The sequence below is a fragment of the Microtus pennsylvanicus genome, chromosome 9, assembly GCF_037038515.1.
Source record: "Microtus pennsylvanicus isolate mMicPen1 chromosome 9, mMicPen1.hap1, whole genome shotgun sequence".
Classification (NCBI taxonomy): Eukaryota; Metazoa; Chordata; class Mammalia; order Rodentia; family Cricetidae; genus Microtus; species Microtus pennsylvanicus.
The window spans coordinates 36,002,489-36,026,317 of record NC_134587.1 but is presented as its reverse complement, the minus strand read 5'-3'; the positions used below and the strand labels follow the sequence as shown (position 1 = coordinate 36,026,317).

Below are 23,829 nucleotides of genomic sequence, written 5' to 3'. Positions count from 1 at the left end.
TGGAGATGCACTTATGCACACTAATATAAGGTTTGAAATGCTTATCGAGACCATGAAATACTAAGGGGCAATAAAAAACGATTTCAAATTTTGATATATTTGTTGTTTGGATCAGTAAAAAGGGACAAATAGGAAAATATTTAAAGGATTGTGTAGAAGCCCAAACACAAACACATTGCTTTTATGTTAACACTTAGACATAAACACACCCAAAAGCATGAGACAGAACTTTCAATCCACTCTAAAAATAACCTATTCCCCTAGATCATTAAATGGATATTAAAATTAAAACTAGAGAAATTATTAGGTTATTTCATATAAAATTCATACTTTAAAAACACTATTTCAAATATTTTCACACAAAATCATAATATAGTAGAGGTAATAAGCTAATGAAAAAACAAACCATTACTGAAGCACATGTTAATCTGCAGAATTTGCATATAAAAAGCATGAAATTAAATTCTCTATGATAAAATCCCATGAAGCAGTGATTATCTATGAGAAGATAGTTGTAGTGTTTAAGTGTATGACTCTAAACACTAGAGTAATTTCTTAGGAGGATTTCGGTTGATTTAATATTGAAAATAAAATGAAATACAGCTAAATTTTCATATAAATAAGGAAACAAATGATGACTGCTCTCACTGTCTCTGAAGGAGTTTAAAAGCTATCTTAGCAGCCATGTTCCCACTGTTAATTGCTTTACTCCCACAACATCATGGACACAACTTAATCATTAAGAGGTGAAGCAATTATTTTGTAGATTGCCTTTTCCCCCTATCCATTTTTTGTTTGCTTCTTTCTCAGAAATACCTAGTCTTTTTGTCTTAATAGCTGTAAGCCAGTCTGACACTGAAGAAGCTCAACTTGACTAAGCCAAAATGTGAGAAACCAGAAGCACAACTTGACTGCGAAAAGTAGAGAGCTCTTGTGGTTACTCTTTCCACTTCTGTTGAAAGGGCAAGAAACAAGGTGAAGCCTAGTCTCCTATTTATTCTAGATGCTATGAAACTGTATTACTCTGGCATCAAGATGCATAATTATTCTCTTAATGCAAAGGCTATACTGCCTTGGAACAAGTACATATCCATTTATTGACAATCTTCTGCAGAGTAATGATGGGAATGATAGACTTCCTCAATAGCAAATAGTGTTCTCCTCACATAGGATGCATTTATATAATTTATTTCAATTTTCCCAGTAGAAACAGTGTGGATTTTAAAACTACCCTTTCTAGCCTAATGTACTGTGGATACCACAGACCTTTCCTTCCTATCCTTCCTCTCTAGACTCATTGCTTATTCCTGGTCCCAACTCTATCAGGTACCACCAGCTAACCCTAAAGCCACTTCTGACAGGGATTAAGATTAGACTACCTGCAGATCTCCACCTCTTTTTCTGCTCCTCCAGTCCCAATTTCCTCAGTCTTCCTCCAGCTCTGTAGCAGAACACCTTCTGTGGTCTTTTTTTCCTTCATGCCCAGTGAACCACAAAGACCTTCTCTTCCAACCTTCCCCCAATGCACCCCAGTATCCAAATCTCCAAGAGCAGCACCAGGCATTCCTTACAAAATATGAACAAACAAACAAACAAACAAAAACAACAAAATCCCCCAGTTGAACAAGCCATGGAAAAAGGCAAGCTAACTGAAGACCTTCACCACTCCCTCCCTCTGGGTTCAAACCCACAGTCACATCCCCAACATTATAGTAGACCCTTCACTAAAGGTGACCTCTTTTCTCTGTCTGATCCCATTTCATGGAGATAGAAACAACCTGATCATGGTCAAACTTTCTGCCCGCCTTCTTTCTTTGAACTCCTAGCCTATTCCCATTCATAACTGCCAGCTCTCAGTAGCCAGAAACACACTTTACCAGGAACCATCAGTGGAAACAACTATCTATTCCAAAGAAAATTTCTTATGAGGCAACAGTACCATCATACTTGAACAGAGAGGAAACAGAAACCAAGAAAGAAAACTCTCTCACAACAAAAACAAATCCAGAAATCAACACCTAAACCTTCATCCAAATCTCAGATGCATAAACACCAACATAAAAGCACAATAACTGTCAGGGCAATATGTCTCTACATAGCTCAGGCATCCTAACAAAGCTGGCCCTGATAATTCAACATGGTTGAAGTACAAGAAAAAGAACTTAAAAACATATGTATGAAAATGATAGATGTCCTTAAAGAAAATTAAATAAATCCCTTAAAGAACTACAAGAAACCACAAAGAATGGAAGGAAATGAATAAAATTATTCAAAAATTAAAAATAAAAAGGGAATCAATAGAAATTCCAAACTGAGAGAATTTTTTTCCTTTGTATTTTTTTTATTGAGAAAAGGAAGAAAAAAAAACAAGTTTCCACCTCCTCCCAGCCTCCCATTTCCCTCACGCTCCTCCCACCCTTCTCCCCTTCCTCCCACCCTTCTCCCCCTCCTCCCACTCCTCTCCCCCTCCCTCTCCAGTCCAAAGAGCAGTCAGGGTTCCCTGCCCTGTGGTAAGTCCTAGGTCCTCCCCCCTCTGTCCATATCTAGGAAGGTGAACATCCAAACTGGCTAGGCTCCCACAAAGTCAGCATATTACGTAGGATCAAAACCCCGTGCCATTGTCCTTGGCTTCTCATCAGCCCTCATTGTTCGCCATGTTCAGAGAGTCCAGTTTTAACCCATGCTTTTTCAGTCACATTCAGTTAGTTCCTTGGGCAGCTGAGGATAGGGAACCTGAAATGACCCTAGCCTATAGCAATACTGACGAATATCTTGCATATCATCATAGAACCTTCATCTGGTGATGGATGGAGATAGAGACAGCGACCCACACTGGAGCACTGGACTGAACTCCCAAGGTCCCAATGAGGAGCAGAAGGAGGGAGAACCTGAGCAAAGAAGTCGGGACCACGAGGGGTGCACCCACCCACTGAGACAGTGGAGCTGATCTACTGGGAGCTCACCAAGGCCAGCTGGAATGTGACTGAGAGAATTTTAGAAAAAAAAATTTAGAAATTCAAACAGAAACCACAGAGGTAAGCTTCATTAGCAGAATACAAGACATGGAAGAAAGAATCTCAGGTGTTAAAGATACAATAAAAAATGGTTACAGTGGTCAACTAAAATGTTAAATCTAAAAGAACTCCTGACACAAAATCTTCAGAAAATCTGGAATACTATGAGAAGACCAAATCTAGGAACAATAGGACTAGAAAAAGGAGAAGAATCCCAGCTCAAAGACCAAGAAAACATTTTCAACAAAATTATCATAACCTGAAGAAAGAGATGCCTATAAAGGTATAAGAAGCTTATAGAACGCCAAATAGATTGGCCCAGAAGAGAAATTTCCCTCAGAACATAATAATCAAAATACTAAACATATAATATGAAGAAAATGTTAAAAAATACATCAAGTATCATATGAGAACAGGCCTTCAGGATTATACCTGACTTCTCAATGGAGACTCTAAAAACCAAAAGGGTCTAGACAAATGTACTATAGACTCTAAGAGAACACAGATGCCACTACTGTAACTACCTAGCAAAACTTTCAATTACCATAGATAAAGAAAGCAAGATATTCCATGATAAAGTGAAATTTAACCAGTATCTATCTGCAAATTCATGCCGACAGAATGTGCTAGGGGGAAATTCCAACTCAAGGAGGTTACCTTACATGTTACCAATGAACACAGGGACTGAATAATCTCACACTAGCTAAATAAAATGAAAAGAAGCAAACATAAACACACACATCATCATCATAAACACCACCATCACCCGATCAACAACAACAACAGAAAAGGCAATTAACAGGAACAAAAATTATTGGACATTGATATCTCTCAATATCAAAGGTCTCAATTTCCCATTAAAAAAAACACAGACTAACAGAATGCATGTAATAACAGGATTCATCCACCTGATGAATCCAAGAAACACATCTCAAGATCACTTAAGCAAAAGAGTTGGGAAAAAGATGTTCTAATAAAAATGGACCTAAGGCCAGGCGGTGGTGGCACACGCCTTTAATCCCAACACTCAGGAGGCAGAGGCAGGTGGATCTCTGTGTGTTCGAGGCCAGGAGGCCAGCCTGGTCCACGAGAGCTAGTTCCAGGACAGGAACCAAAAGCTACGGAGAAACCCTGTCTCGAAAAATCCAAAAAAAAAAAAAAAAAAAACTGGACCTAAGAAGCAACTGAGGTAGCCTTTTTAATACTTAACAAAATAAACTTCAAACCAAAACAAATCAAAACAGATAGGGAAGGACACTACATACTCATCAAATAAAAATCCACCTAAATGACATTCCCATTCTTAACATCTATTCTTCAAAATCATATAAACTCAAGTCTATAAAAAATTATCATGGTTTAAATTATGTATTTGATCCTCACACACACAGATAGTGGGAGGCTTCAGCAACCCACTCTCATGAGTTAACAGGTCATCCAGACAAAAACTAAACAGAGAAATACTGGATAGTATAGATGCCATAAACCTAATGAAGACAATATATAGTTGGAGAACATTTCACCCAGATGCAAAGAATATACCTTCTTCTCAGGATTTCAAGGAATTTTCTCCCAAAATGACCACATATTTAGAAAAAAATAGTCTGAACAGATATGAGAAAATTGAAATAACTCCATGTATCCTATGACACTAAAGCTGAAAATCAACAGAAATAGTGGAAAGCTTACAAACTCATGGAATCTGAACCACTTTCTACTGAATGAAAAATAGGTCAAGACAGAAATAAAGAAATGAAAGACTTTCCAGAGAAACTCAATGAAAATAAATGTACAGCATAAGCAAACTTATGGGAAACAATGAAAGCAGAGCTAAAAGGAAAGTTTATAAGTGTCTACACAAAAAAACCAGAATGATCTCATACTATCAATTTACTCAACATCTGAAAGCTCTGAAACAAAAAGAAGAAAGTATGCCCACAAGGAGTTGAAGGTAAGAAATTGTCAAACTGAGACCTGAAATCAATAAAACAGAAATAAATTGAATAATACAAAGAGTCAACAAAACAAAGAATTGGTTCCATGAGAAAATCAGAAGGATAGCCTGGCCATTATCCATATACAAGATACATAGAGAATATCTGAATTACTCAAATCAGAAATGAAGAACATGTGTGTTCTGAAAAATTCCATCTGGAAACTTCTAAAGCTGATAGACTCAGCAATGTATTTGGATACAGAATTGACACAGAGAGCAATAATGTTCTTATATACAAATGACAAATATACTGAAAGAGAAATCAGGAAACTAATACTTTTTACAATAGCCTTAAATAGTATAAGATAATTTAGGGTAACTCTAATCAAGCAAGTGAAAGAATGGTGTAAGAAAAATTTAAAATCTTTGAAGACAAAAATTGAAGAAGCTATCAGAAAATGGATAGATCTCTCCCATTCTATGAATCTGATATATAGGATGAATATTGTAAAATGGCCATCAACCAAAAGCAATTTCCAGATTCATTGAAATCCTTATAAAAATTCCAACAAAATTCTTCACCGGCTTTGAAAGGCCAGTTCTCAAACTCATATATAAAACAACAAATATATATATATATATCAAAAAATGATAATAAAAGAACTGCTAAAGGTTTTATCACTTCCAATTTCAAGTTGTATTAATAATAAACACATAGTAGAAGCACTAAAGCCAACAAATAACGAATGGACCTCATAAAATTTAAAAGCTTTTCCGAGGCAAAGGACACCATCTTTTGGACAAGTTGGCTGCTTACAAAATAGGAAAAGATTTTTTTCTAGCTTCCCATCTGATAGAAGAGTAATATTCTCTCTATATAAAGAACTCAAGAGACTAGATGTCAAAAATTCCAAATAATTTAATTTAAAAATGGGGTACAGGAACAAACAAACAATTTTCACTAGAGGAATTTTGAATGATTGAGAAACACTTCAAGTTCAACATTCTTAGCCATCAAGGAAATAAAAATCAACATGACATTGAGATTACATTTCATGCTGGTCAGCGTGGCAGTCATCAACAACACAAGTGACAGCTCATGTTGGTGAGGATATGAAATAAGGATAGAATAAGAATGAGTGTTCTCTCATTCACTGTGGACTGTAGTAAAAATAATATGTACAGCCACTATGCAAATCAATATGGCAATTCCTCAGAAAAGTTGAAAATTGGTATACCTCACAATCCAGTTATAACAATCTTTGACATATACAAATGAACACTCATCCTATGACAAGGACACTTTCTCCACTCTTTTAATTTCTGCTCTACTCATGGTAGCCAGAAGCTGGATCTTTTTTCAACAGAAGAGTGGATGAAGAAAATACTGGACATTTAGAAAAGACTGAGAATTATGCAGTCATTAAAAAAAACTGACAAGAAATTTATAAGCAATGAATGAATATAAACAAGTCTGAATGAGGCCATGCAGAAACAGAATATTGTATATATTCACTTATATGTAGATATGAGATATTAAATAAATGATAACCAACTTACAATCTGTAGACCTAGAGTCTTAGGTATAGATGGGACTAGGATATATGGATCTCCCATGGAAAGGGGAACTGTACTGGATTCTATGGTGGATTGGGGACAGAGAGGAAGGTAATGGGGTAAAACAGTGGGGAAGAGAAGGAGACACAAGGTTAAGGGAAAGAATAAGAGAAGACACAGGTAAAACTGAGGGGCATTTGAGGGATGGTATGGGAACTGAGTGCCTCTCCTCAGAGCTCAGTGCACCCTATGGAAGAGGAGGCAGAAAGAAAGACAGAGGAGATGGAGGAAACCCAGAGATCAAGGTTCTTCAGATCAGATGATCAAGGCTGATAATAACTGACAGAAACCGAAGCAGCAAGCACAGAACAGACATGGGTCTGCATCAGGTCTTCTATATATTATAGATTTCAGTTTAATGTATTTATGGGATTCCTGAGAATGTAAATGAATGGGTCTCTGATTCTTGTGCCTAACATTGGGGATCTTTTCAACTCTTTTGTGTTGCTTTGTCTACCTTAAAGAAAATAGTTTCTGTTTTATTGTATTATATTTTATTTTTGTCATGTTTTGTCATTATCGCTTAGAAGCCTGTTCTTTTCTAGTGAGAGACAGAAAGGGAGTAGACCCAGAGGGAAGCGGAGTGGGGAGGAACTGGAACAGTAGAGGGAAAAGAACCTGTAATCAGGATATATTGTAAGAAAAAAGAATCAGTTTTCAATAAAAGGAAGAAAAGTAAAAGTGATCTTTTTCTTAGTAATTGAAGAAAATCCTTTGAGATTTCTTTGCTATCGATGTGAAAGTGTTTGCAGTATTAAAGTTCAAATACTTAAAGATATAATTTATCTTGGAAAACAATGTTTTCTTATAGATAAAATCCATTAGTAATTAACATAGTTTTGATATCTGAATATTAACAGTTTCCAAAGAAAACAAATCAATCTGTGAGAGAATAAAGTTAATTAATGCAGTTTATATTTCATTGAAAACAGATGTATTTTATCAACATCTAGCAAAACTTAAATTTACATTGAATTTTATTTTGTGAGGGAGCAATTTATACTTTCATTAAGACGAGGAAAAATATTACTATGATTTTTGTCAATACTTGATTTGCAAATTCCTTCATGTTTAAAGTCACACTTCTTTCTCAGTCAAATATATGGAGAATTACTGGCAGTGATTTTGTTGTTTTCCTCCACGTATACTGGTAGATTTATTTAGAACAAAAATCTCAGGAAAGAGGTTTGAGGAGGAAACAACAGGACCAGGTCTGTCTCTAATGACAGTTGTACAGGCAGACCTCCCTGTCACCCAGGCTACACAGAAAACATGCAGGTTTGGCAGTAAAGCTTGGGTGCTACGTTTCGGTGCAAATATGGCAACCCTAGTTAGTTCTTCTGAATATACTGTGGAAGGAGAGAATTTGCCCTCCCCACAATTATTCTCGGACCATCATACATGAGCCACGCCCCTCTTTCTCTCTCGTTTCTAAATAAATTAGTATTTTTCCTCCTTTTTTTTGGCAAATTGAATTTGTGTAACTTCAAACATCCAGGTAGAATCTCTAAATCACAAAAACAGCAAGAAAGAGGAATAAAAGAATGTACACAAAAGGGAAAAAGGAAATGAAATTCAAGATTTCATCACAAAACAATACAAAAGGTGAGTAATGGAGAAACCGAGGGGGAACTTGCTGTAATAGATGTTCATATAAGAAGAAAAGACAAAAATAGCAAAAAATATGCAAGTGCGTGACCACATGGCCAGATTCTGGGTCGGTCTCCAAATTAACAGAATAAGTGAAAAAGATATACCCTTGCTGTCCTGCTTGTGTGCTCTGAGGAGAAGGTACCCTATAGATGGGTAGGGAGTGAACCTTGTGCAGGTATATTTTTAGTATTCATTTTTAGCCATTGATGCATCAAACTTTTCTGACATTTTCGCAAACTTTAGACATAATTAGAAACTACCCTTTGAAGGTTTTCACGAAAGAAAAATGACAGGGTGGCTTATTGGAACTACTAAAGTAAATTTTGGTATTTTGTTTCCTACATGGATAAGACTGAATTCTACTGCTTATTTGAATATTTCACTGGGGTGTCTATGGTGTGGGTGGGAGATCAAAAGTTTTGTTCCTTCTGAATTGCTTTTTTCCCCATTACTAAACAAGTAACCTGAATTTTCAGTTATTATCAGGTTTAGACAACTGTTCTGAGTACCCAAATCCTCCCTGGGTAGAATGTTGGTTTTGCTTTGGTTGGTTAGTGGTTTTGTCAATGTTTCATTTCAGTCTAAGTCTGTTGAAAATATCTTCCTGGTTCAAAGGCATGAGCCTCAATATTTCTTACAAAGAAAACCAGTTCTTTACACACTCAGAGGGATAGGGGTTGTTTAGATGAATACATGTCCTTATCTGTGAGACAAAATAATTCAGCTCAATGGTCTGTGGTCTTCTCCCAGCTTCCTATTTTTTTATGTCTATAAAAAAGACCTCTTATAAGAAAACATTTTTTGGGAGAGACATTAAAATTGTCTGTGTAGGAATGTCCATAACTGTTCCAGTTGAAAGGGTCCAGAATCGATTTAATAAGATGGATTGGGAGGGATAAAGGAGATTAAAATTTAAAGGAAGGTCATATCTACTTATTGCTACTGTTTAGTATAAAGGTCAGAGTCTGTAGGGCACCCATTGAGAATTTCATTAGATTGGCCTGTAATAAAAAGAAAGGTGTTTCCATCTCTCATCTTTACATAGAACCAAGTATATCATTCCGAGTAGGAGAGTAATTACTTGTGAATAATATATATCTTAAGTCATACAAAGTTGGAACAAACAGAATATGCTCAATAGCAATCGGAACAGCTGGATATAGCAGAAACACATGATCCTTATGAAGAGCTCAAGCTGTGGACTTCTATACAAGTATCTTGAACTTGTGAGTCGTGGGTATTGGATGTCATAAACAAATCAGAAATGCAAAGGACCTGGTGATAACTCAGTCACCAACACATTTTCTTATTTTTCTATCCCCGTTTTATCCAACACGTACCTTTCCTCAATGTTACTTGCGACTTACAAAGCAGATGCGAAAATGATTTTAAATGTACTAACAACCATATAGAAGTGCAAGAACACCAGATAAGAGAAATAGCCTGCGCTTTTAATTTATTGAACCCTGGGCTGAGATTGCGAATAATTACTAGATAAGAGAAAATGACCATTTACTGAAATAGATGAGCAGGACCAGATAAATACATATAATCTTGCATATCATTATGTATATCCCAGGATCTTCTACATCGTTTATCTACATCCCAGCATATCATTACCCATAGAGACAAAATAAAGATGGCATGAGTTCTGACAAGGAAAAGAAATTCTGTGTTCCAGAAAAAAAATAAAACTTATATTCAACAGTTATTTGCTGTGCATTAAATAGAACCCATGGGCACAATGGTAGAAGGATAAGATGAGATTATCCTGGTTTCTTTTTACAATTTAGAAACAACAAAACATGAGATGAAAGAATTATTAAGGAAATGGACCAAAGGAAAGAACAACATATGTTTTCAAAGCAGAAAGAATGATGGTTAGATCAGAATAAAAATAACCATGTGGGCAGAGGAATGTGAACATGTGTGAGCGCATGTATTAACAGATTACATGATTGCCTAATGGATTAGATCAAGTGATTGCCTAATGGATTAGATCAAGCATTGCTGATAATAAATCAACACTGAAGATCCATGCACACACAATTTTCAATTTGCATTTGCACTGTATTTGCTATATAAATAAGAGATCACTTGTCATAGAATTAATCAAAATCAATCAACTGGTTCACTTAGTGCAGCAGGTAATAAGTATTTCTAAAAGCCACACAGGAGGCATTAGAAACAATGGTAAAAAAAATCACAATTGTATAGATGTCCCTTTAAAATGTAGAATTCAAATACGTGAAAATTATTAAATTGCTTTTAAGAAAAACTTCAAAGTTTAGGTGAAATCTAAACTTGTAAGAAAAACATGTCACCTTTTCTATTATGAACATGATAAATTATTGGATATTAACTCTAAAAAGATTTCCAGAGGAGACTAACAGAGAAATAATCATGTAAAGGTATTAGCAGTGTTTTATACCAAGAGTGGAATGAAAGTAAGATTTTGAACAAGGCCTGAGTAGAGTGTTACATAATTTAAATAAAAGCTGTCAAAGTGAAATCATAATTATTTTATGCATTTGTATTTATGCTTATCAAGATTATTCAGAGTTATTCTTCTACTATTTCACATGAGTTATAAGAAACAACTGATCTCACTTTGACACTATATGTTTACATATTGTGGGAGCTTGAATGAGAATGACCCTCATAGGCTCATATATGCTCATATATTTGAATGTTTCATGACCTGTTTAAGAAGGATTAGGGAAGGGAAATGTGACCTTTTTGGAGGAACTGTGTCTCTGGGGCTGGGATTTGAGGTTTTACAAGCTAATACCATTCCCATTTCTCTCTTTCTGTCTCTCTGTCTCTGTCCCTCTCTCTCTCCTCTCCTCTCCCTCTCTACCTCCCTCCTTCTTTCCCTTTGTCTGTCCGCTGCTTGCCATGATGGTCATGGATGCATTCTCTGAACATGTAAGTCCCCACAAACTAATTCTTCTATAAGTCATCTTGGCCATGATGTTTTATCAGATAGTAAGTAAAACACATGTAAATGATCTTTTTTTGTATGAACCTTTCACTACCTAAGTACACAGCCATGCTTGATTTCTCAAGCACTTCTATACTAAGTTCTATGAGTACAACTAGGTCTTTTTTTTTTAAAAAAAAAGAAACAAATCAAAAACTATTCACCTAGGACAACTGGAATCAACAAAATGCAAAGGTCATGGTTATGACAGGGGAAATATGGCAGAGCAAAACATAAAGTTCAGTTCAAGTGAAGAAAGTCAGGAACCGAATCAAAGGATGGAACTCTTGTGAATGACTTCCTATTAATGAAATTGACTCTCTTTCTCTCTCCCTCTCCTTCTCTCTCTGTTTCCTTCTGTCTTACCTACTCTATCTTAACTCTCTCTTTCATGTGTGTGTGTATGTGTATAAAAACAATGTTTTATGAAGTCACTGTGTTCTTTGACTATAGAAAGTTATAAAATGAGCAACGCAAACAAAAGAAAATTAAGAGACAAAGGGTGAGATGCTCATTAACACCAAAGAGAAATATTTCTGTTAGAGTTGCTTATCACATTGCAATGAAAAACCCACCATGGCCATAGAAATACTTTCTTTCTGAATGTAATATCACAGAGAGCACAAACTGAGTAAGAATTATATGAAATTTTATGAAATGGATATTCTATATAAACTATTCCAATTGTGAACTGTTTTATTCCCTCGAAAAAAACTTGAGTCAAGAGGGACTTCACCATATGCTCTGTCTTACAGGAAGTGTAGAGCAAAGTGCTAAGCAATGATTTGGGGGGATTTAATGAGCTTTGACAGCTAGTCTTTAAACTCAAGCCAGAAACTCCTGCTCTTTCTTCCACAGCAGGTTTTGAAACTGAACTATGGGACTAATTACATCAAATCTCTACCTTGTCACTCGCCACATAAGTCTTACATGTGATAATAACTTCCATACTATATGTCGATAACATTTCATAACTTCTGTACCAGAAAGTGTAATCAAAATAATAGAGGGTGAAAAGTAAGGGGCTCTCTTGTCTTGAAGCTATCCTAAATTCATCTTTACTCAATTGCTGTGTCCAGGCCTCATCATGAAGCATTCTTGGTTAAAGAATCCTTGTATAGTTTATAACTCAAATTCTCTCGTGTTTCTTGAAATATATCCATGAATCACTGCCATAGTGTTCCACATAGTAAGACAGTCACATTGACAGTCTGGCCTTTATAGCAATATGCGGAGAAACTGAGTTGTTGTGAGAAAGAAGCCTATTAACATTGAAATGTCTCAGCCAGGCAGTGGGGCATGAAGATTTTAATCCCAGTACTAAGGATGCAGGGGCAGATAGAGACAGAAAGATTTTTGTGAGTTCAAAGCCAACCTGGTCTACAGAGTGAGTTCTAGGTCAGTTAGGGTGGTTACACGAAGAAACCCTGTCTCAAAAAACAAAACAAAATTAAATTAAAATGTCTTTGCTCATATGATAATTCAACCGGAATTGTAGACACTCTAGAGTCTACAAGAGGCTATGGGTATTTGTGAGGCTGACGTATCTTTTCAAACTTCGTAAAGTGCAATTGTCTCTTTAACTGTCGACAAATATGCATAGAAAAGAGGGATACGATCTTGTTTCTAGGTGAAAATAAATTAATTTCGGGGCAATTTATCTTTCCTAGCATATTATGGGGCATCGCCAGCATGCCACAGATGCATACCCTACGAGAAGCCTGAAGAGACATCTGTGAGGAGGGTAAATGAGCTAAACTGCAGTGCATTAATGAGATGTCAATTACCCTCTAGATGAATGCTGTAATACTTAATTTAAAAGAGGAAAGCTATCTCCAAGTAATTATTTTCTATGCACAGTTAGGAATAAGAATTTTCATTTTTCATATTCTCAGGCAACAAATACAATGGGAGAAAGAAGAAGAGAATGACAGAAGAGAGGCAAGGGAAAGGAAGGGAGAAGATATAAGGTTATCACATAATGAAGACTAAGAGACAGATCATATTTAATATTAGCTCTCTCAATAATTCAACATTCCCCTGATTCAAAGACAATTCAATTCAAATGTCCACATGAAAAATTTTCTTAGTAGTTTTCTGCTTCCTTTCTAGTTTCTATTTTGTTCACCCCCTCCCCCCAAAAAGAAAACCATTATAAATCATGTCGAGACCAACGATGTAAGTACTTATATCACCTTGCCTCAGAGCTCAAGGACCTTGAACAGCCATTTTGGATCATTCCTATGATTCTAATAACACAGACCAAATAAAATGAATCAATTGGCAAATCTGCAGAAAAGCCAGGGACCTACTTTTAAAAACGCAGGATGCAGAGCTAGCCACTCTTTTCAATGACAGAGAGAAAACCACATGGAAGAATATCCCTGAGATATTAACAGTCATATGAGATCTCAAATGTTTGGAGAAGACAGATGTTGTTATTCGAGAAAGTCTTTGAAAACTAAGTTTCCACAGTGTAACTGACTTGCCAGAGTCCACCACCTTAAATAAAGCATGTTATTGTTCATACATGTACATGTCACCCATTTAAAGAGAGGCCATGGATTCTTAATCATTTTAGTTAGCCCTTAGTACTGAATAATATTTATGGAATTAATAAAGAAATTCTCTTAGTAAAAATTGTCTGTTAAATGATAAAGGTAACACTGTTATTGTTTTACAAGCTGTGATTACAATATTGTTTTTTGACACACTAATATATCTGATGGCAGATTATATTTTACAAAGCAATACATGCTGCTGACAGGGTCTGTTTTATCACAGATATGCTCAGAACCACAGTCCCAGGCTCTTTGCTCTCTTTATTTGTGATAGTCAATTTTCTGGAACTGTGGATAATTAGATCTATTACTCAATATTTGTCTCAAAACTCAAGAGAAGAGATTTGGCATAATATCAAAGTGAAACTATATTTGTGTATGATTTTTGTTCCTTTTAGAGGCACTTTAAAATTTTCATGAGGTTAGAATAATGGTTCCAAAGCATTTAATGAATCTAGAAAGCCACAACCACAAAAATAAACCCAGCAGTGGGCACAACTGAAGTAAGAAACCAGGAAGGAGAAAAGAAAAAAAAATTAAAAACAGAAGGTCAAAGGTAATGTTAACCTACTCTTCATGTGTATTATTAATGTGATGAGCTGTTCAATTGTGATTTAATAATATACTCTAAATAGTTAAATTATGAATCAACCTATACTTATATTACATAGTTTTATAAAAATTACTGACCCAATTTGGTACAATTGACGTGTGTTTCATCACTGAAGTCTCCACAGTCATTGTCACCATCACAGGCCCAATGCCCTGGGATACACCGGCCACTGGCACATCTGAACTGGTCATCAAAGCAAGAATGCACACAGTCCACCTCATCACTCCTGTCCCCACAGTCATCATCTGGAAAGAAACATCAAAAGCTAGTAAAAAGTAACTTGGACGAACATTTCTCTTACGTTTATAACATTTTCTATGCAGAATTTGCTTACGGTTTTGGAAAAGGAAAGATACACTCATGAGCAACATTTCCCATGAACAGTCAATTAGTCTCATTTTACACTGACATCACATCTCTTCTGGTTTAATAGCAAATGCAAAACCAAGAGAAAGAAAGCACCTACTTTGGACTTTGCATCTTAAAATCTAATTGGTTTATAAATAACTAACCACCAACTAACTGCCTCACCACCACAAGGACTAAGCAGAAAGTGGTGACTCTGGGAATTATAAGTGATACAGTGCAATAGCATTATGGTGAAATTGCTTCCTGAAGCTACCGTTTATGTGCCTCAGAACTTGTCGCTGCATGTTCTACCCAGCGCCTTTGTGTTTATGCTCTGACAAGATGATTTCTTGTTCATCCCTCCCTTGCTACCTACCCAAGTGGATTTGTACATGGGAACTGTATGTTCAATTAGAAACGATTCATACTCAGTGTTGATCATTGCAAGAGGGAGGGGGGGGAACATTCAAAGACAGTGGATTAAATGGAACTAAATGACATTGATTAATATAATATTCAGTTGCCTGCATTCAGAACGACTTGGCATAATGATACAATTAAGTACAGGAGAAAAACATTACTTGTACATAAAAAGCAAGGTGACAGAGCTAAGATCATCTAGATAATTGCACCATAATTCATAAACTGCCAAGGTTATATAAATGCTTTGGGAACCTGAAATTGTTCTGGTCATTTCCCTAATTGTTCTCCTTATTCATCTTTGTAGATTTAGCCTATGCCCAAAATAATATCTGAAAATGAAGCACTGTTAAAGCCCCATGGGACAAATACCATGCTCCATTATCCTTAACGCTGATTCCCAGCGCTGTGCCAGCTGCCCGCTCACCACTTTTCTTAGCCACTTTGCTTAGCTCTGCAAGCTTTGCTAGCAAACTTCCTTTGAGAAAGCCAGACAGCCCAGAGAGCCGGGCTCCAATCTGGTCTATGCTGTGCCGTGAGCGCTTGGTACTTGCCAGTGTCGCAGTGCCATTTACTGCTGATGCATCTTCCGCTCTTGCATATGAACTGAGTTCGAGGCTCACAAGTCGGGAATTCTGTGAAAGATACAAAAGAACCAACGAGAAATGTTTGATGGACTGTGCTCGATTTGAGTTGTATCCCATTTACTAATGTGTTCAGAAGTTTTGTCCTCTACAAAGGCACAGGGGACAGTAGAAAAACAAATACGGTGGTTGTAAGTTTTAAAAGACACAGATTACCACACTTCCATGTTTAAAACGATGAATTTCCAGCCACTGGAAGTCCAGGAGAATCTCTGAATGAAAAGTCATTAGGATTTTCTGAAATATGTGTTCAGGGTCAACCTTGTCTTAGTAAATGATCGCAACCAGGGCTCTACTGGGCTGCTACAAAATGCTGCTTCTGCGTATCCAGATCGCTGGGCTTTTCTAAATACAGAGAGCCACACAGGATCCTTAAGGGTAGCACCGACCTCTGAGGGATGCCAATAGTGTAAGGTGAAATAAATTTATCAAATAATGAAGTCAGTTCAGTTGCTACCATATGTTTACAAAGACTTTGACACTACCAATTTGAGTCTAACAAGGTGAACAAAACCCTTAAAAATAATTTATATTGTTAAAATTTAATTTAGTTTAATCAACTAAATTAAAACAAATAAAAAGTGCTCCTTTTCTATCCTATACACAATAATAATAAATAGTCATAATGATAAAAGGCAAATAATATATAAAATACAATTAACCATTCTAACATTCTAGTGAATCCAGAGGTCAGTACTAACATAATAAGAACTGATGATAATAAAATTTAAAAAATATAATAGTAGCCAGAGAAAAATTAACATGCTGAAGAGTTCAGGCAATAATTTGAACTAAGCATTTTGCCAGGAAAACAGTAATATACCAGTTTATAGATGGTGGAAATGATTCTCTTAAAGATTAGTGGATTTTGACCCAAAAATATGAATATGGTATGTACTCACTCATTAGTGGATTCTAGCCATAAGCAAAGGACATTGAGCCTATAGTTCATGATCCTAGAGAAGCTAGGTAATAAGGTAAACCCAAAGAAAAACATATATAGATCCACCTAGAAATTGGGAAAAGTTGAGAACATCAGGGTGGAGGATAGAAGGAAGGGGAGAGGGGGAGGGTTGGGGAGAGCTTGGGGTAGTGGGATGGTTGAGATGGAGGAAGGATGGATATGGGAACAGGGAAAGAGATATCCTAATTGAGGGAACCATTTTGGGGTTGGCAATAGGCTTGGCTCTGGAGGGGTCACGAGTCCACAGGCATGACCCCAGCTAGGACCCTGGGCCGTGAAGGAGAGTTTGCCTGAACTGGCCTTGTCCCATAGTCACACTGGTGACTATCTTGAATATCACCATAGAACCTTCGTCTGGCGACAGATGGAGACAGAAACAGAGACCCACACTGGAGCACTGGACTGAGCTTCCAAGGTCCAGTTGAAGAACAGAAGGAGGGTGAATATGAGCAAGGAAGTCAGGACCACAAGGGGTTCACCCACTGAAACAGTGTGTCTGAGCTAATTTGAGCTCACCAACTCCAACTGGACTGGGAATGAACAGGCATGGGATCAAACTGGTTCCTCTGAATGTGGTTGACAGTTGGGGCAGACTGAGGGGCCAATGACAATGGCACTGGAATTTGTCTCTAGTGCATGTACTGGCTTTTTGGGATCCTATTTTCTTTGGATGCATAACTTGCACAACCTGGATGTAGTGGGGAGGGCCTTGGACTTCCCACAGGGCAGGGTGCCTTGCACTCTCTTAGGACTGAAGGGGGTTGGGGGAAAGTTGTTGGGAGGGAGTGGGACAGAAGTGGGGGAGGGGAGGAAGTGAGAATTTTGATTGATATTATTTTCAAAGTAATAAAAAAAGATTTGTGGATTTCTCTGAATTAGGCCTCTTATATCTCAATAAAAAGTGAGTAAAGTCATAATTAATATTTTCTCTTTAAAACAGTTTACTTAGGATCTTAGAATGTTTGATAGAAAAAAAATATAAACTTTGTCAGTAATCTGTCAACTTTTAAAGATATGTCTAAAATACATGCTGATTGAACATCCTACACTTAAGGTGGCCAAAATGCTTTAATTTATTTCATTTTATCTACCGATATCTTTACATTCCTATTAGCCACCTACCTATCTCACTGTGTTTTTGAGTTTGGAATTTTAAGCACTACTTAATTTGGAGAAAAATTATAACAACAAACAAACCTACTGTATTTGTGAGCTTTAAAAAATGAGAATCACTGATAATTCCAATCACATTGTCCATCCCTAAGTATCTCTTACTTAGATGTGCCCACAATTTCCAATGTCTCTCAACACTGGAATTCTCTTCCCGAAGCCATCCACTCATTGCCGCTTCTAACATACTTTATTAGTAATTTTCTACATTATTTTCAATTTTCATCCATAATCTACTCAGATTGGTATTTTACTTCCTTTATATTATAAATTACTTCATTATGCAAATGAATACATTTATGATTTTCCAGACATGAGTTTTTACATATTCCCATTATTTTAGTATTTGGTTCCCAATTTTTTTATCTTAGAATTCTATCATTGTTTAAGGCAGGGACCAGATGCTCCCTGGGGCTCACACACAGAAAGCCTAGCATGAAGGAATGTTTATAGGCCTAGCACTGAGATTAAGATTAAAAGCTTCTTGGGGCTTGCTGGTCAGCTGGCCCCATATATGTGTTGAGTTACAGAACTGAGAGAAACTTGTCTCAAAAAAAAGAAAGAAAGCAAAAAAGGAAGAGAGAGAGAGAGAAAGATTTAAAGTTGACTCTAGTTAAACACACTACATACATACATACAAACATACAGCATGCATGCATTAGTTTGACATCTAAGCAAATTCTGATGTTATTCCTGCATGGCAAAATGTTGTGATTAGCATCAGTTAAGGTGAAGAACTACCATGTTAAATCTTAAATTCATCTTAACTTTTTCTTTATAATAGTGTCAAAAGTTCAGTCCATTTTAGGAAGAATAAATTAAGTATAGAGGCTTTCATTTAGCACTAGGTAGAAAAAATATATATCCCTAATTTCTTACTATTACTACTAGTATCTAACAGAGAGTAATGATATCTACTCACAATTTACACCTCACCCTAAAGCATGAATTACAGCTAAATCCTCTTGAATTTAATATTTCCTTCTTTCATATTAGTTTTACTTTAACACTTAAAATTAGTGTCTAAATATTCTGTTAACTTTTGTAGTGTATTTCATTAAAATACTGTTATAAAATTTTATTTTTGACAAATAAATAAATATGGCTTTATTAATTTCATATATGCATATATACTTCATATGTATACATATATACTTTGATTTTAAATCTTTCAGTGTAAAATGTATTACATTTAGAAATATTTAATGATTAATTCTGTAAAATATACTAGAAAGTACAAACCAAAATTTCACACATTTTATCCTGTTCCAATTACAGTGGAGAAGAGAAAGCTATATTTTTATCTTGGTGATTAGTTTAACTACATAAAATATTTTAAATGGGCTGTTAAAAGTATTTTTATTTTTACATGTAGTTTGCACAATTCTTCTATTGTATCTTTGCCTTAAAGTTTATTAGCATGTTATATGAATGCCACTCTGTAAACAGCTACAATTTCTCTTTCAAGGAGCTTCCATTTGTCTAGAGCATATGGCTTAGGGGATGGTTCCCAAAGACATCATTTTTTCAGATGCATTTCTGTTTATTTTGTCCCTCTTGCCTAGGTATCTGCTTCTTTCTTTTTCTTTACAAAGAACCCAGGAAAGTAATATTCAATGAAGTCTCAAAATCCTGTAGCCCATAACCCAAAGGATAAAGAAAACTTTGATGACCAGGTTGTGAGATTATATAGGTATTAATACAAAATTAGACAATAAGCTAATGTCATGGGAATCCAGGTTTAGAAAAGTGATTCCTTAAATTAAGGAGACCACAGGCACTCCACCTTTTCTGTTAATACTTAGAAACTGGAGAGCTGAAATTGTCTTCTCCAAACCCCAGTGAGAAGCAAATAATACACTTGACCTTAGGATGCTTCACAAGAGCATCAAGGGTCAGAAGAAATTCGGGATTCCTGTCACCGATATCAAAACACATGATTTTTTCACTATACTGCCATTATCATTAGCAAGAAAGTTTAATGATGCTATAGCACTGGGAGATTTGGGAAAGACCGAATTACATTCTTCATTCTGTCTTTTGTTTGAAATCTGGTTTTTACCTGCTGTAATGTATGTAGTCATGTATTGATGTGAAAATTGAAATGGTGCTTCTTCAAGTTACCCATGCTGTTCTGTATTTACTGATAGACACATTTTAGATATTGCTGCTAGCTCTGTCTCCCAAAGACTAGGACTCATAAGGAACAGATTACTTATTTGTATTGCTTTTACTTCATTTTGACATCGGGCTTGTTATCTCAGAAGTCTGTCTAGTTAGATTACTGTGGTTAATTGTATATTTCTGTTTATAAAATGATCTAGTGATGCAGAGCAATTCTGCTACTATTTACTGTAGATTAAATAAATGACAAGTAAAATGAGAATAGTTAGTGTGTATGTGAAAGTCATTTTTCTAGTAGTGGCCATTAAGAGATGCATTTTAAGGTTATTCACATGTTTAACTATTTGGAGTAAATGTAGCTACCACTTTCAATTTGATTTATTCCATAGATCAGGTTTAAAAGATGCAATGATATAAACACGTTTTAGTAAAAACATATTGCCATATTTTATGTTTCTTGCTACTTTTCTACTTTTCATTTTACTTTCTGTCTTTCTTCCTTTTGGGGGTGGAGAGAGTGATCAGGGCACAGGTGTAACTCTTTTCCAAAAGACTATAAGTTTATAGAGACATAATCATGTGTTGAGAGCCTGGTTTTATGAGTAATTAATGGATGATCTTGTATATTAGTGTGTACAGTAAATGGAAAATATTGCAAAAGTCTTCTCATTCATGATTTTTATTTAGAACTTTATTACATGTAGAGTGGTGGGTTATATAAATAGATTGTGGAGAATGAATGAATGGATGGATACCCCAGGCACAAGAAACACAAGGGCTCATACTCTTTTCCCAGCTGCAGGAAATCTAGTCAGAAAAATATTTGAAAAGTGACTAAACACATGACTTTCAAAACTATCAAATGCTTGATCACATAAAGGCAGTGTATATAATACCCTTGACTGGGATTTTTCCGTGTAATACAGGGTTGAGAAACATTCCCCATCAGTACAAAAAATGCTGGCCAGTGACAGTCAGGAAGGGAGAAGCAGACACTGCCTTTGGGCTGCCAGAGGGCTTTTTTGGATACAAGTATTTAAGCAGACGTAGGAGATACAAAGCAGTTCATCAGAAGGTAAGCTTCAGATGATTCTGTTCAGCTGTAGGCTAACGGGCATCCTGTGTGAATTTCAGGAGCTCTGTTCTACATTGTGGTTGATCTGCAGGCCGGGCATATTACACGGACTTCTGGTTAAGACATTTTCCAGTTAGAGAACATCTGTCCAAATGTGCCTATCAAAAACAAAGGACAATGTGTCTTCCTGCAAAGCACAGAAACATTAAAAATCACTTTTGGGCAGTGTTAACATTCTTCTGAAGGAAGTGACATAAAGCTAATGTGATTGAAATATCCATGCTAGAGCAGGTGACCAGGAGGGAAGGCATTGGGGTGTTCTGCATCACACAAAACTCAGAAGTGAACATGCATTAATACTTGGAGAAACTGAACAAATTTCAGCAGGAGGTTCTTCACAGATGGGATGGGATAAGTTTGGGAGAGCTTTTGGATCAATCCCTATTTATAAGGCAAAATCCTAGAAGTAAAAGGAAGTACACAGGAGTGAGTGAGGAGAAAATGAACAAAAGTTCAGGAAAAACAGTAAATTGTTCTAACAATAAAACAGCCACGGAGAAAATAAATAGCAAATCCTTTAATATGTTTCCAAAAGAGTAAAAAAGTATAAGATAGGTGGAGAGTGTCCTCAAAAAAAGTAATGAGTGAACTCTGCATTGCTTGTTGCTTGCATATAAATGGAGAAGTTTGAATATTAATGTCAATATTGAATAGGACACTGTACTTTAATACACTTAGAATGTGGATCACAGCATGACTGTAGTATTTGAAAGTCTAATCCTACCTATGGTCAATAATAGTATTGCCTTGTAGTATAAACATTGTCAGCTGAGAAACCTAGACTGTGAGTAAATAAAATGGTCTTTTCTGGAAATTAAGTACCATCTCACTTATTTCACAAACCTACTTTACAAGTTGAAATATTCCCATATGAAAAACTAAGGTAAAAGTTAATCTAAGACTTTAATAACATATACCAAAGTGCTCATAGAATATATGAATATATACAGCCACACAGGAAGATCCCAGATGTAGAAAAATAATATCCAAACTATAAATTCTCTCAAAATTTAAAATTAAAAATACAACTTTTATAAAAGTATAAAAAAGGGAATGAAATATTTGATTGGTAATGTTCACAGATTTATCAAAACAGGAGTAGCCTGACAAGATCTTCAGATATTTAGGCGTTAACTATGTCTGTAAAGATTACTGAATGAAATCAGATGAATAATGTAAGAAATTCAGGTAAAATTTATTTAAATGGTCAAGACAAAAACTCTATGAAATAAAGGCAACCGGGTGTTGGTGGCATACAATTTTAATCCTAGCATGTGGGAGGTAGATGCAGAGTGATTTCTGTAGTTTGAGGCCACCCTTGTCTATGGAGTGATTTCCAGGACAGACTCCAAAGCTATACAGAGACACTCTGTTTCAAAAAACTAAAAACTAAGAAAACAAAAAAAGTCAAATATTAAAAGAAAACAATTAGGACATTTGAAATTAAAAATTACTCTTGGAATACAAGTTAAAATAATGAGCTAAATTACATACTAGTATACTGAAGGATTATATTATATTTTGAAATTAGTTTGCTGTTTTGTGTTCTTAAGTTTTTTTTTTCATATGTCCTTAGTTTTAGTTAATCTACTTCCTGCCTCCTTCCATGCCTAAACCATTTACTTTTGGTTTCTAACCCTCTTCTTTCATACTGAAAATAGTAGTAAAAACAGAAACACTCAAATGGAGAGGCAATGGCGTAGTCTGAAACATTTAAACAAAGAATAATACCTGAATTGGGGATGGAGTCGTGTAGAATGATATGGGATATTGAGAAAAGTAAAATGGGAAGTTGATATCATAATATTTAATTGTATACATGAAACAGATGTTGAAAGAATAGACTTTAAAAGGGAGATTGACTAAACTGTAAAATCTAAAGAGATTACCATATCTACATAGTGAAGAGTAAAAAGAAATGAAAGAGATAAAGCATCGAGGCAGAGAACTAAAGATCCAAAACCCTAGGAGAGAAAAAATAGTGAAAAAAATTATATTTAAAAGCTTTCAATGCAAACTGTCCAGTGGATGACCCCCTTATGGTCTTGAATGCTTGGCTAGAAAGTGATCCTATCCACTAGGGACTCTTTCAGCTCTGGTTACTTTTTATTATTTTTCTTTACATAAAAAGTAGATACATTTCAAAAAAATTAGCTTTTTTAAAAAAATTATCCTTATGATAGCAAAATACAAATAAGAATGCATAAAATCTTGATGAACTAGGTAAGATAGATCAAGGTGAATACCTGTGCAGCTATTCATCAGTCTGCCTTCCTATCAGGAAAAATTTTTGCATATCAAATAAACATACATGTATTTCTTAGATTCCTGGAAGAATTTCATAAAACTATTATTTTCCAGTGAAGAAATAAGTCACAATAAAAACCCCAAAATAATAATTATAGACTTTATCTCATATTGCTGTTAAATAAGATAGATAACATCTTTATCTGAGTAGAAGAAAATTATAAGTGATTGACATGTATTCTTGCTTGTACAAATATTTTGAAATAAATTTATCAAGCTGATCATTAATCAATATAATAGTTATTAACTTTTTCAGTTAGGTGAAAATTGAAATGTCTGCTTAAAGTGTTCACTGTTCTACACAATCCAGTTCTTAATTTATTAATATAATTTTATCACT

At 35.5% G+C, this 23,829-nt stretch overlaps 1 protein-coding gene across 1 annotated transcript in view; it reads right to left on the bottom strand.

Moving 5' to 3' along the window:
• The window catches only part of Lrp1b (LDL receptor related protein 1B), a 1,720,116-nt gene that overhangs the window by 614,961 nt on the left and 1,081,326 nt on the right, over window positions 1-23,829 (bottom strand). Inside the window, exons 19-20 of the mRNA XM_075985306.1 lie at window positions 15,700-15,780; window positions 14,455-14,622 (exon numbers count right to left, since the gene is read on the bottom strand). Coding sequence (XP_075841421.1) covers window positions 14,455-14,622; window positions 15,700-15,780 — 249 coding nt within the window. The remainder of the gene's footprint in view (window positions 1-14,454; window positions 14,623-15,699; window positions 15,781-23,829) is intronic.